The sequence below is a fragment of the Aythya fuligula genome, chromosome Z, assembly GCF_009819795.1.
Source record: "Aythya fuligula isolate bAytFul2 chromosome Z, bAytFul2.pri, whole genome shotgun sequence".
NCBI lineage: Eukaryota > Metazoa > Chordata > Aves > Anseriformes > Anatidae > Aythya > Aythya fuligula.
In genome coordinates, this window is record NC_045593.1 from 26178790 (window position 1) to 26194652 (window position 15863).

The following is a 15863-nucleotide window of genomic DNA, read 5'->3' on the forward strand; positions in this document are numbered from 1 at the left end:
TTGAGAAGTTGTTGCAGACACTGTTAACAGCAGCTGTTAAATGTGGACGCTAATTTAAAATGTAAGTGCTCCAGTCCTGGTCTGGGACTTCCAGTGATTTATGTGCATCAGGACTAAGGATATTTAAACAATGGGCTCATGGTGAGCAAGAAAAGAGAAGCAATTAATCAAAAAAGACAATCAGAAAAAAAAAAAAAAAAAAAAAAAAGACTATAAAAGACTGCAGTTTATGAAAAGACAATGGGTCTTATTTATCTAGTCTAACTTTTACAGACAAAGCGATCATTGAAATGCTGGAACATTTTCTGAAGAGGGGAAGGATCATTTACCAGTGACATGCATTACACCTCTTGTATTCTGCTGCAGTGTAACAACACAGCATCCACACAATTCAAAAAACTCTTTCAAAATATAACCCTACTATATTCTGTTTGCCTATGAAGTTTTGGCAAGAAAAATCTTTGTTTTTCAAGGGCACTTCAGTGCTGTGATTGCAGTCATTCACATTTCCTATTTTTCTATTTAATGTATGTATTATTACCTTTTATTTTTTTAATTACAAACAAATAAAAAAGGAACAATGTCTTATTACTAAAAGAGAGGAAGCTTATGTCATCTAATAATGTGATCCCATGTGCATTTTCAGAATTTTCTTCTAATCTGACAGCAACCAATTAAACAGCTGATAACTGACTACATGGAGTCTTTCTGTACCTACTATGAACAATGTAAGACCTACATTCAAACTTTGATCTGATGATCTGATACTTCTACACAAATATTATTTGCCCTCATAAATTAAATAGTAATGATGTCCAATTATAGTCTAGCCCAGATGTCCAAAGTCAAGAGGAGATTTTTGCCTATGGAGCCAGCTGAAATATTTAAAATATGGTTATCAACAGAATCAAACAAAATATAATATATTAAAAATCAGAGCATTGTATTGCATTTTTTTTGTTTGTTTTATAAAACTCTATGACTTCCTTACAAAGTCTAGAATTCTCAGAGATCATGAAAAAGTCAGATGTTTTCAGATTATGTCAGACTGAAATGCACAAGATTCCTCTCTGCCTGACAGGGTGAGGGTGGAATTTAACAGCCTTACTTTGATATCTTTAGCTGTGATTCCTGTCTTTTTTCTTATATGGTACTACTACCTTACAAAAGAGCTGGATGGTGGAGAAAACATTTAATTCCCCAAAACAAGTAGGTCTTGTACTCTAGAAAGGGAACAAGGTAATACAGACTCAAAAAACAAGAGAGGAATCAAGGGAGGTAAAAATCTTCTCACCTCAGTCAGTACCAATGCTGAGGAGTTGAGGTAGTGAGCTGACAGTCCTCACTACCAAATCTTGCTGTTTCTCTTTGATAATTTTGTAGTATTTTCTGATGGCATACTTGGAAAACATAAAAATACATGTTTGTTAGGACTCCCACAAATGCTATACGGGAAACAGAGAAGGTTTTTTTCCCTTATTTTTGTATGGATCCCTACCATAAAAATATGAGCAGAAAGAATAGAATTAGATGCTCTATTCAGGTTTTCATATATTTATATATTCACAAATGTTCCTTGATGGCATTATTTTCAGTGAAGTAGTTGTGATTTCCAAAAACAGTATTTAGTATTTTTCTTTGAGAAGACATATAAACATAATTCCCGAAAATGAATTGAAATGCCTTTCTGCAGTTGATTATATTATTAATAAATGAAACTTCACTGTAAATTGAAAAATGATCTTCCAGTTGCATATAAAACCCACAGACAGAATATATTATTGAAGAGAAAAGAAACTGTTGCTAAAAGGACAATCACTAACCTAGTCAGAGCAAACAGTTCTCTGAGCCAGACGAATAATAAGGAAGTATGGTGAACAAATTTGTACTGCTGTATTGTGTTAAAGACAAAATGAATATATTTAGGAACCTGAATAATCATAGAGCAAGACCAACAATCACTTCTTTTGCCCATTTGTACAAATTATGTGAATTTTTCTTCTGTTGTAGACTGATATGTTATGCATCCAATTTGCAGAAAGAACAATGAAAGCTGTTTGTCTTTATCATATAAAAAATAAATAAATTGAACAATAGAAATCTTATCAGAGCTAGCACCTCATTAATTTCGCAAAAGGAAAAGCAAGGATTACGTCTAATACGATAGACATTTCTATACTACTGTAGTTACTGGTCAGACTTTTAGGGCAGTTTCATTAATTTCAAGTCATCTTTCTTAATTTGTAATCAAGGCCAATTCATTGTATGAAATAAGTTTTAGCAAAATCTAGGCTGAGAAGATGCTGTTGTTTTATTTTCTTAAGAACGACTGACTGTAATTATGGCTTCTTTGGAAAATGATTTTTATGGCATAGATAGTGATGTTAACGGATGAGGTTTGTTCATCTGTCTGCTAGTTCTTCCAGGAAAAATGTTTAAAGCCATTAACCTACTTTCTTTAAATTTGACAGGAAGAAATAGCCTCAAAAATTACTGCATTCCCCAATGCTGCATGAAATATGCTGCCAGGCAGCAAGGACGGACCCTGTCAGTGCAGGGAGAAAAAGGCTCAAGTCAGTGGTCCACACACACTGAATGCCATGACTGCACTGTTGCCACACCACCAGCTCTGGCACTAACACAAGTCTGACCTGAGCCCAAAGGTGCTACCTCCTTCCTAAGGGCAGCTAAGCCGAAGAGGTGAACACAGAGGTGAACATGGTGAGTGCATGGAAAGTTGCAACTCTATTCAGCACTGGTGAGGCCACACCTGGAGTTCTGTGTCCAGTTCTGCCTTCCCCCTCTCCACCCTCCCCCCTCCCCCCCCCAACTCCCCAGTACAATATGGCCATACTGGAAAGAGTCAGTCCAATATAAGGCAACGAAGATGCTGAAGGGACTTGAACACCTACCCAATAAGGAAAGGCTGAGAGAGATGGGATTGTTCAGCCTGGAGAAGAGGAGGCTTGGGGGGGATCTTATCTACATCTATAAATATCTGAAGGGACAGTGAAAGAGGATAGAACCAGGCTCTTTTCAGTAGTGCCCAGTGCCCAGGTACAAACTGGAACTCAAGAAGTTCTGTCCTGAACACTGATGAAGTACTTGTGCAGATGACTGAGTGCAGGAACAGGCTGCCCAGAGAGGTTGTGGAGCATCTCCTTAGACATCTTTAAAAACCATCTGAACATAGTCACGGGCAGCATGCTCTGAGTGTCCCTGCTTGAACAGGGCGTTCAACCAGATGATCCCCAGAGGTTCTTTCCAGCCTAACACATTCTGTGATTCTGTGATATCTCTTGTAAAGGATATAGGGGAGGAGTGGAGAGAAAGGAGCTAGCCAATTTAACTGAAACATGGGCAGAAACCACTAGGAAACTAGGCTTTGTTACTTTCCAGCTCACAAAACATCTTGTTAGTTTTCTTACTGAACCTCCAGATAAACAAATTTTCTCTTTCACAGACAACCTAAACAGCCCAGCAAAAGGTTATATTTGAAGCTCACTAATGAGAATCCTTAGTGCTCATTAAGTAGATGTGCTAAAAGCTACTTAAGCTTCTAACACGTGTGAATATAAACATTTAAATGACCATATCAAACCCTGCATTAGGGCACAGAAAATAGCAAACTGATAAACAAAGTGATTTGTTTTGCTTTCCTAGCTGGATTTGCATAAGCAGCTGTTCCAAATTCTGCTGTGTTCTGCCATTCTTGTTGCTTTTAGAGATTAAGATTTTTTTTCAGTATATGCATTTAGTATAATCTAATTTCATAGGATTTTTTCAAACAGAGAGCTATTCATAAGTAGGAGTTGATAAATCAAGTTAACATTAAAACTGCCTTGTACCCACTTTAATTAACTTCGATTTTAAAAGTATAGATATAGTTTCAGCCTGCAGGATACAAAATTAATGGAAAAGCACTAAGTATGGGGGAAGTACAGCACATTGGGGATCATTTTGACTCTAGTGGAATACTAAGCAGATCAACAGATGTTGCATCATATACTACATGCCTTTATGTCTGATTTATTCCATTTGTGCAGCATTACAGTCTCATAGCAAATGCAGATTCAAAATTAGCAAAGCTCCAGCATCTTTTAAAACTCAGAAGTGTTTTCCACTGGCTAATGTGGAAATAGATTCACAGATTCTTAAGACAGAATTTGTATCACAAAGTCAGTTGTACGAAGAAGGTAAAATTGAAGAGACGCTCTTTGTTTTAAAATTTGGATTTTTCTTCTGAGTTAAAAAAACAAACAAACAAACAAAAATGCTTATATATTGATTTAAAATTCTGCAGATGCATTATTGCATTCACAGGCTTTCTACTACTGAGAAAAGACACAGGAACCTATTCCCCAAGCCATCTTCTTTGGCATCTCTTTGTTTTGGACTACTAATAAAAGTCAGAGATCTTCTGCAGAGAAGAGATCCTATGCAAAGAACAGAAACTACTGCATAACAGAGAAAGGAGTCTTGGTATCAGCTTTTTCCAGAACAGCTGCTGCTATGGCTTGGTTTTGTTCCGACCTATCATGAAAAGGTAGAGTAAGAGGGAAAGGTTTGAGAAGATTATTTTTTTTTCTTTTAACTAAGTGTCCAGAATTTTTAATATAGAAAAAAATGGACTTTTTCACTTATTTTTGAGTCAGTGCGGGTTTATTCAAGATTTATTCAGCAGAAAAACCCTCTTTCTCTCTTGGAGCCGCCAGTTAAAAAATTTGGCAAACAGGCAGTTCCCTACTTGTGTTGGAATGTCAAATGTTGCTCTTTTATTAGTAAGTAAATAAATAAAAAATCTATTTTATTGCATTTAATTTCTGAGGTTCTTTCCTTTTTTTTCTTTTTTCGTTGTTTTCTTCATTTTCCTTCTTCCATACCCTCTGGATCAACAGTATCCATTTAATTGTTCTATGAAAACAGGGGTGGATGGTACCTTGAGGGGGATATTTAGAGTATCCATTTACGCCAGATTAGAACAAATGATGGCCCCTACAATATTGTCAGAATACATTTCACTGATACTTTCTTAAAGTCTTTTCTTAAACACTTAGAGTGACTGAGATTTTAATATTCCACAGGAGTTTCAGTCAGATGCTTTACTAATAGACAACTAGAAAGCTGGTTTTGTTTTTTATACTACCTCTCCTTTAAAGAAATTTCAGCTCATTACTTTTTGTCTTATCACCTATGAGTCATTCATTCCTTTTTCCCTTTGCAGCTAATCATGTTTTCTCCTATTTGCCTTCTGCAAGATTAGAGAAGACATCACTGGTACACCTCTTGCATGTCTAAATCAGCTATGACATCCTATTTCAGCACGTTCCAGCTTTGAACAAACATAACTATTTTTCCTATTTCCAGTTCACATTAATCAGATGTTGATGTACAATGGACTACAGTAAATCATCTCTGTAGATGTGACTACAGAGTATATTTTTCTCCCTAGATGTTTTGGCTGCAGTCACTGCAGTAATGCAGCAATATGAAATCAGTCAAGCGTGGCTCATTTTGTTATAAATCACGCAAGTACATTCTATTTTTTGATTGGACAGGTGCACTGCATCAGAGATGGTCAAGTTCCCCTTTGCAGACTACAACAGAGGAAAGGTGAAAGAAGGAACTTCCTCCTTTATTGGAAGATCCTTTGTTGAAGACAAAACCATGATTTTATAATACATTTACAATGTTCTCTGCAACTTGCTCCTGATAAAATGCTGGGAGCTGAAGAAAACACTGATGAAACAGGTATGAGAGAAACCAAGCTGTTTCTCTAATGTTCAGACCCACATCTAATGCATATTTTGGAATTCAGAAATGCTACAATAAATATCTGAAAAGCAGCAATATCTATAAAGTAAGAGCCACTTATTTACAGCACAATCATCAGCTTTGACACATTGAAGTTTATAGATTTCAACAGACAAAGTTGTTTTACAGGTATAAATCTCAATGTGGCGAATAGTTGTTTTTTTTTTCTTGCTTTTTTTTTTTTTTTTGTGTGTGTGTGTGCGTGTGTGTACAGACAAGTAACAATGAAGTTAAACTTTAATTTTTTCAAAGTAGTCAATAATTTGCTGTACTCATCCAGGTATACTCCCAAATACTTAATTAGAAATGAACCCAAAGAATACCCAAATTCATGGGTTATTTTTGAAGAAAAAAGAAAATGTTGCCCATACAAGTTACCTAGCAAAAAAGGTGGCTTGGTAAGCTCCCCCCAGCATTTCCATTCCCTTGGAAATAAATGCTGAAAAGAAGGAACATCTCTGTTTTTTCTTATATTATCTAAAGTACATACCATATAACATTTCAATACTGGATAACGATCTTGGAATTCACCTTGGAATAAATATTACAACAGAAGAGTTTCAACTTATTCATCAGTGACTTGGATGAAGGGACAGAGTGCAACCTCAGCAAGTTTGCTGACGATACAAAGCTTGGCATATTGGCTGAGACACCAGAGGCCTGTGCGGCCATTCAGTGGGATCTGGACAGGCTGGAGAGCTGGGCAGAGAAGAACCTCATGAGGTTCAATGAGGGCCAGTGCAGGGTCCTGCACCTAGGGAAGAATAACTCCAAGCACCAGTAGAGGCTGGGGGCTGACCTTCTGAGCAGCTCTGTAGAGAGGGACCTGGGAGACATGGTGGACAGCAGGCTGACCATGAGCCAGCACTGTGCCCTTGTAGCCAAGAAGGCCAATGGAATCCTAGCTTGCATCAGAAGTGTGGAGAGCAGGTCAAGAGAGGTGATTCTCCTTCTCTAATTAGCTCTGGTGATGCCACACCTGGAAAACTCTGTGCAGTTGTGGGCTTACCAGTACAAGAGGGATGTAGAGCTTCTAGAGAGGGTCCAGCATAGAGCCATGAAGATGATTAAGGGATTGGAGAATCTGTCTTTTAAGGAGAGACCAAGCAAGCCAGGACTGTTTAGCCTAGAGAAGAAGAGATTGATGAGAGGGGATCTTATCAATCTCTATAAATAAGTGAGGGGACAATGTAAAGAGGATGTGGCCAAACGCTTCTCAGTGGTCATTAGTGATATAGGACAAGGGGTAATAGGTATAATTTGAACCACATGCACTGACATTTGTCTTCTCTTAAAGCGAGGAGTCCAGCAGGCTAGACTGAAATCTCTGCACATCCATTATTGCAGTTGCCACTTCTCAGAAGGATCCAGATCTGTTCATCAGAAGTGCAAGAAGCTGCATGGTCACTAAGATCTTTTTGTTTTTATTGCTATTCAAGCATTTGCATGCCCTATAATTCCACAGGGGCTATATAACACTGGAACTGTTTTTTTATCCCAATAACACTGCTTCCATATGTCACTGACTAACCCTCAATCCCCTAGAAAGATTGAAGAAGGGAGTCAAAAGATTTTCTTTCTTCATTGCCAATGAATAATTTTAGTCCATCATATCCTCAGTTTAGTTTTATGCTGGCAGGTTGATTCTTCCATTACCACTGCCTGGTGCTGTGCATGCTGTGAGCTGCACATTGAGACTTTAGGTCATCCACATTGTAGTAGCATCCAGCTCTGCCTACCTTCTAGTCTGTTTTATTACAATATTGTTCACAACAGCTTCATACATAAGGGGTGTTTATTGTAGTTTTAAGTGTGTGCTCACCATTTTTAACTCCACCTGGATGACAGAAGAACAAAGCAAGTACGACAGTAGAAAATATTATAGAAGTTACTGTAATACACCTATCAAAAAGATGATAAAATATCTTTTCAATTGTTAGTAATGTTAATCTCCTCAGGTGAGGAGATCTGCTTCACCTCCAAAATCTTTGCTATGAACAAAGATATTTTTCAGACCACTTCACAAGCCATTGACTCAAAACAAAATAGATTTGTCCAGTATAGTAACAATTACATTCAACTTGAAATAAATGCTATTTATGGACTCCCGTGCCCATGCAAAGACTTTTCAGTATCAGTACAGTTATGAATGTTCAACAGGTCTCCAGCCGTGAGACAGTAGATGTTAGAATTTTATTACACTTAACTTTTGAGACTTAACTTTTTTCCTATCTAAACTAAATCCCAGTTCCTGCCATTTAAACTAATTTAAATATATTGACAAAAGAAAAGTAAAAGGCAAAGATCTTCAGAGTAAAGTAGGAGCAAATGTATTTTATAATATAGGAAAAGAAAACATTTTTTTTTTCAGTATGAGAGATAATTAAGTATTTTATGTATAGAAGTTACAGTTAAACTTCTGAATTCAATGTTCTACAAGTCTTAGGTTTGAGTCCCTAATTTGAAGACTTCTGTGTATGCATTTTTTAGATCTATGTTACTGTAAAACAGTGATTCTCTACAAATTAAATATATATCTTTATATAATTTATATATATAAATTGCTATGCTTATAGAATTTATATTTATTGTATATTTTTAATATGCTTGATTATATATATCAAGTATTCTGCAAAAATCTGCTTTCTGAATTTAATAAAAATCTAGTGAATGGAGTAGAGATACTTATTCTCTTTCATTCACAGGACAGGTTATCCGTTCTTTGCAGATGCAATGGAAATATTTGCTGAACACTTTATTTTTTTTTCCTGCTTACACCTAAGGAGAAACATTACAATTAGAAAAGAAATCTTACATTCTGAACTTAAATTCTTATTTCTTAGATTTCTTGTTTCACTTCTTTCTCCTCCAAATTTGTGTTTCCAGAATGGTGCTAAATACCTTTCTTACAAACACAAGTGGCTAATCCTTGTTAAGTAAAAAAAAAATAAAAATAAAAATAAAAATAAAAATAAAAATAAAAAATTCTACTTATGAAAAATGAATGGTCAGATGTTAGGTATTTAGACACTGATCTAAATAAAATGTATAATCTAAAGAATTATATCTGAGTTTTTGCACTGAGTGTTAGAAAGTTGTTTCCTATTTTCTTGATTCTGTATTATTAATAGAGTAATTTCATAGACTTTTAGTGGATAATTTACACTAATTTAATTGGAATTTGAATGATATCTCTCTCAGATCATACATGAAAACTGCTTGATATTGTTGTCTCCCCTCTCCCCAGTAAACACCAGAAGTGAGGGGCTAGCATGTGAGAAAACATATCCTGAACTCATCCCAAATACATAGAAAGACAATTTAGAAAGACAACTGTAAAGAGAGTTTTTGGGGCTAAGGATTTATGAAAGTAATTAGACCTATGTTGGTATTGCGCCCTTAGACCAGCATGAGGTTTTAATAGTTGTTTACTCTTCAAATGAAAAATCCCATGTGTTTCAAATCCTGTTTTTATTAGGACTTTATGACCTTAGTCAGTAGTGTAATCCAGGTTCTCCACTACAGAGGGCTGAATTTACAAATTAATCAGGTGGTGAATACTGTTGCTCTTGCACATATATGCTTGCAAATCTAGCTCCTAGCTAACTGGTTGTAGACATTTCCGTCAAGCTGTAAAATGCAACTAGTAATTAGATTTACTTGCTTTTACTAAGTAAAAACTAGTAACAATTAATGTTGATGAAGGCCCCTTCCCATAATTTAGAAATGTACTCAAAATATTATGAACATTTGATTAGCTTTGCTGATGTTTAAAACAGCAAAAGCAAATGACATTATTTTACAAACGCTATTAAAAAAAAAAAAAAAAAAAAAAAAAAAAAAAAAAAAAGGAAAAAACAACTCATTTATACATGCTGCTGCTTCCTTCTAATTGCTGTCACATAATCCCTTGGCTCCTGAGCTTGAAATGTAAACTGCTGTTTACGTGCAGCAACCTTGATACCTGCACCATCCTGGTCAGACACCCCATTATCTCCACTTCTCTGCCTTCCAATCTAGGTCATGTGTTTGCTCTCTTATTCAGTAATAAGATCTATAAATCAGTGAAGTCAACAGTTGTCTGTTGCTAAGCAAAAAATAAATAAATAAAAAATATAGGGAATTTTTCTGGTGTTTATGAAGTCAGAAAAGGATCCTCATATATGCCAAACATAAAACTGCACAGAATACCAAAACTAATAGCATAAATAAACTGAAAGCTTTACCCAACATCCCCTGGTTTTATTTTGGAGATATGACACAATAAAATACTAACCTTTTTTTAAAATAAAATAACATCATGTATGGTAGGCAACATACTTTTTCAGAGAACTGCTGATTATATATATATATATATAATTTTTTTTTTCAATGAAGGGATAAAATTGGCTAGGAAAACTTGGATGAATCCTTGGTTCCTATGCTTGAATGAAGAAATACAAAGTGTAATGAAAGGGTAATATATCACTATTGGGATTTTACACTGAAATATGATCTCTCACTGTTAAGATTTTTCATTGTTTGGAAAATGAATATTTTAAAAAACATTGTGATAATGTATTTGATGCATTTGACAGTCTTGGAAGTAATCCACTTTGAATCATTATGCTAAATTTAAAGTTGCACTTGCAAAATGGTTTATAAAATGGTAATTATCCTTCCTATCAAGCCTGACCTACGTTGTGCATAAAGCCATCTATTTGCAGCAGCCTAGTCTGGGACTTTGTTAATTGGCTGCAATTAGAAGTGTTTCTCTGCAGATGTTTCTTCTAATAGATTATCTATGACCTCAACTCTTCTTTCAAGAACCCTGAGCAAGTCTGCATCCATTTTCAATTTTTAAACAGAAGCCAACAGCCAGAGACTTAAAGAAGCTCTGAAACTTGCTTGCCTTCCAGATAAAACTAATCTTCCAGTATGTAGTCACTGCAGCACTACATCATCCTGATTCTTCTCAGGCTTTAGTCACTCCCATGTTGTTTGAATAGAAACAGATAAACTGTAACATGTAGGGAATGTAGACTTCATTTTCTCACAATAATAATAATAATAATAATAATAATAATAATAATAATAATAATAATAATAATAATAATAATAATAATAATAATAAATCTTCAACAGGTGAAATAGTATAGCTTCACTGCCTGCCTTGGAGCTAGATACATGTAATGTATATCAGCTGCAAATCTGGGACTTTTTAAAGTACTTTAACAGAGAAAGGAAACAAAAAAATAAAAAATGAGTCTATACCGCTGATCTGGTACTTTTCCATTCATTTACAATAATTCCACTATGCTCAATGGCAGCTTATTGCTCTTCAATAGATAAAACTTCATTTATTGTCTTTGAGTAATTTCAGTGTTCAGCTAGGGAAATCGAACTCTTGTTTGCTCCTCAAGTGAGATCAGAATTTCCTGTGCACTATGAACCTTAGAAATAAGTGGATGCTTTGTTTATAATTATGTTTTGCTTCCTGGCCAGTGGAGATATGAATGATGAGAAGGACTGAAAGTGGTTTGGAGAAAAAGATATCTCGTTGCGTAATTTTGGCAAAATAATCATGTGGAAACCATGTAGAATTTCTAAAGGAGAAAATGGTCTTAAAGGAGTCCTCATGAATGCACTTGATACAAATGGTGAAATGACCAGAGCCTGCATTAACCTCTCCTGGAGTGTTTGCAGAAGGGTACAGTATTGTGTTAATGTATCCTCCCTAGTTCCAGAGCAGCATTTGCCCTGGGAACACTTGGCAGTGCCTGTAAACTCAGCATGCAATCATGAAAATGAAGCAGTTTATGACTGGTCCTGAGCAGAACAATCCCACACTTGTGCCAGGCAGTAAGACACAGACTTTAACCTTGACAACATAAAGAAGAGGTCTAATTTAAAGGAAAAATAATTATGAAAGACCTCATTCAAACCTATAAATATATTCTGATTAATTTTTCCAAAATCATGGGTAAGCTTATTTCTTTTCCTATGGGAAAGAATTGTGTCTGTTGTTTATAGCTTCCTTTTTTAGCCCTCCCTTTGGCTATTATGTCTTTTTTTCATATACTGCAAGGAGAGTGATTTATATGACTAAAGCTGAAGAATACAGTCTTTTAAAGTTGTTTTTTGTGTTATTCTGTCTGAAGTGATTTCCTAGATACTTTTGCAGGAATACACACACACAACACCAAAACAGCACAGCATGTGTTTTTTTTGTTTGTTTTTGTTTTTTGTTTGTTTGTTGTTTTTTTTCTGATACTTGTCCACTGCTAAAGAAAGAAGAAAATTATTCCCTTACGTGTCACTACTTTAATGTAAAGCTGTGTATTGTTATTCATTGAGATATATTGCCATGTGACATTTTTGAAAGCACCTCAGTAAAGGCTGTAGAGTTATTTATGAAATCTATGGTCAAATTATTCAAATCAATCTGTCATAATGTTTGTATTTTCCCCTGAAATATACAGAAAATAAAAATATAAAGGAAAGAAAAAAAAAAGGCACCTAGAACAACCGACTAATCAAATATATATATATCTCCACATCATGCCTTGCCAGCTAAGATTCCTCTCTGATTTCAGGAATTCAAAGCCAAAAGGCAAGGATAAAGACAGAGATTCAGGCTGTATGTCCAGTCTAAAATTAGTTTTCATGCTACAGTCTAGATATTTGATTAGTGTGCATGGTTATAATTTATTTCTGGGTCTTACTGTCTGTTAAATGTTCCAATCACGTTGGGCAAACCTTCTGAATTTTTCCTCTTTTGCATAATCCAACTTCAATAAATATCAACGCCTAGCTTAAGAAAACTGCTCTGCATGCTAGCTAACTCATGATGTTGCTCTATTTGTTTTGAAGAATGCCATCGACAAGTGCTTACAGAGCCTGATTTTTAAAAAACACTGCACAGTCTCAGCCACCCTGGAGACCCATGAGCACTTAACTCTTCAAAACACAAGCCCAGGAGACTGATTCAAACCTGTATCTCTGTAAGTTTGACTATGTCAGGGCAGTAAAGAGTTATTTTGCAAAGCAGTATATATCTCATGTTCATATAATTTCAATCACTGTAAGCTTTTTGTCTTATTTGCATTCATTCATCCCTACAGTATTTATTATGTGCACTTTTTTTGATTTCTGTATTCCTACATCATTAAAAAGATCCACTAAGAACATTCAATATGGTTTTATATTTAGAAGTGCCACCACAAACATTAAGATGATCCTTACACTTTTTTCTCAAGAGTGTATAATTGACAATTAATTTCTGTTTCAAATAAATAAACAAAAAAGCTGCAGAACTTTTCTACTCAACATTTTAAAAACTATCTTCTTTAATTTCTTTAATTTATCCATGTCACTTATTTTCTCCAGTTTAAAAAAAAATACCAGTAACCATAGAATCATAGACTTACAGGATCATAGAAAGGTTTGGGCTAGAACAGACCTTAAAGGTCATCTAATTTTGCACACACACACACACACCCATCATAGGCAGGGATACATTCCACTCTCCCAGGTTACTTATACTTCTATTTGTCCATGCTTCTAGTAAATTTATAGAATCTGACTAAGCAAAGGTATTAGGTAATTTTTGTATTAATATATTAATTTCTTAATATGTTTTTATTTAGGGTATGATCTGTTCACTTAACTTCCCACAAAGGAATCATTTTTTCTCAATAGCAGGGTTAGCATTTCAAGAACAGACATATAGTACCATGTTTAAACTCTAATTGAAGAGCTTTACTTTCACAGTACAAGAATGAAAAATTGCAAGTTGTTTTTCTTACCATAATGAGGAATTATTGCCCAAGCCATTGCAGATGCATAGATACCGCCAATCATCCAAAACATACAGAGCCAACTCAGATGTTCACCTCGTTTCTCCCGAGCAAGAACTTCCGAAAAATAGGAGAAAACTATTGGCACAGCTCCACCAATCCTAAAATGAAATATACACCATACATTAAGGGAGAAAGTAACAACTATTTAAAGTTTGGATAAGGTCTTTTAAAACCCAAACTACAAGCAGCTTTCCTAGCAAGAGTGTTTTTGTCTCAAATAGCACGATGTACTGAAGAGCTATTTAGAAAACTGTCACCAGTTTGGATGCAATTTTTGTCAAAAATTTCATTGAAAACTCTATATACAATTCAACTTATTCAGTGATTCAAATGGATTGTCAATGTGCTGACTGCTGAAACAGAAACCAACGCAATGCATTGACTTTCACCACTACAAAAATCCTGTAATCATAGCAATTTAATGACAAATGTCAAAATACATTCAATTTAACTGAAAATATTAGTAATTTTCCCAAAGAATAATAGATATTTCTCTAAGTTTAAACTCCAGTGTTTCAGTGCTCAAACAGGAAGTGACAAAATTCCAGGTATGTTGTTAATATATTTTATTTCATGCATATTTTAAAAATAAGTTATATTCATTTGCACCATATGATTTGCTAAGCCCATGATGGGCTTAAATTTTTTATGGGAGAGCCTATGCATTCATAAAATATCCACAGATCTTCACAGCATAAAAAAAAAAATAATAAAATAAATAATTTTTAAAAATAAGTGAACAAAAAACTTGGTTTTGCAAAATTTATTATAACTCAAATTTTGTATCATTGTCAGTACTAGGTTTCAAATAATCTTTTAGTGTCTTTAACTCTTCACTACCAATGCAAACTGTCAAATGTTCCACAACAGATTAAGTCTTTGTGGGCTTTAATTTCCTGCTGAAGAAAATACCTGTGAAGTTTGAACAGATCTTCCGATATACCAGATTACATCCTTTAAAGAAGTAATGACTTTCATGGTTGAAATTTTTAACTCAGCTTTAAAGATAAATGTGTATTTATGCTGCTGTTTCAGTGACTGCCAAACTGCGAGCAAAAAGAAGGAATTTAGAACAGATTAAAACAAATATAAAAAGTAAAAGATGAATACAGAAATGGTATTTCAGTGCTAAGAGAAATCAGTGCCATGTCAATGCAATATTGTTTACTTCAAGGTATCCTCAGGTATTGCAATGAAACACTGCATTGAAAAGTTAATTTGTTTAGGGGACTGCTGTTCTGTCATTTCCTTCTAGACAACTCTACACAAAGTACCGCCAGTCAACTGTTACCTTTAAAATTAATGTTTGCGATTGCTGAGGTTGCTAACATTCTCTGCAAGTTCTGCAGAGGTTCATATCTCTGTGATTTCTTGTTAGGTGTACAGATAGAGTTCCCATGTGAGAACTGTATCTTGTGTTCTTCTCATGGGTAAAAACACTAAAAAGTTTCACCAGGTTATTGCTCTCTCACAATGAGGGAGATTGTCCTGAGAGGTTGTCCTGGAAGCCCAGGATGAGAAACAGTGGGAGAGGTATGGCTGAGGGTGGAATCACAGCTCATTTTGCTGCAATGAAGAAGGCCTACTAGCTTAGTGGTGCTATAGAACCTGTAGACTCTCCAGTTCCCAAGGTTTAAGTGGCTTACAGCAATTAATTCTTACCCTCCAGGGCTTAGGCCACGCTTTTATAGTGTTACATGTATTTCTGTACACTTTCTATACAAATTTGTTCTGTGAACTTATTGGGAGAGGAAAATCAAAAGGAGATTTAAACGATGCACCCTAGGAGAATGGAATTTTAATGAAACAAACAATAAACTACAGTATATTTGCACTTATATTGTCACAAATAAATGCCTGCAAATCTACCTTAGAAGCCATGATTTGTCAAAACAGATTTTGGCAACTGCACAGTGTGACAGCTGGAAAATAAATAAATAAAAAACATACTGGAGCCTCTGGCTTCAGAGAGCCTTTGCTTATTGGCAGATAAGCAGATTAAGCAAAGTGTCTTGAAAAGCAAAAGTATATAAGGAAGAGACACAATGGAGTGGAAAGGAAGGGGGGATGTAAAAACCCACACCACCATATAGAATACTAACTGTACAAGGCAGAATGTTGTTCTGAAATATCTTGTCTTCTTCTTTTACAAATATGGATAAGATCTAGACTCAGAGTAAAGATTGCGTCTGTGCATTGACATTTGCA

At 35.1% G+C, this 15863-nt stretch overlaps 1 protein-coding gene across 2 annotated transcripts in view; it reads right to left on the bottom strand.

The window, feature by feature from the left end:
- Positions 1–15863, bottom strand: part of SV2C (synaptic vesicle glycoprotein 2C) — a 105605-nt gene that overhangs the window by 36819 nt on the left and 52923 nt on the right. For both annotated transcript variants that reach the window (XM_032205476.1, XM_032205477.1), the window contains one exon: positions 13602–13753. In XM_032205476.1, coding sequence (XP_032061367.1) covers positions 13602–13753 — 152 coding nt within the window. The remainder of the gene's footprint in view (positions 1–13601; positions 13754–15863) is intronic.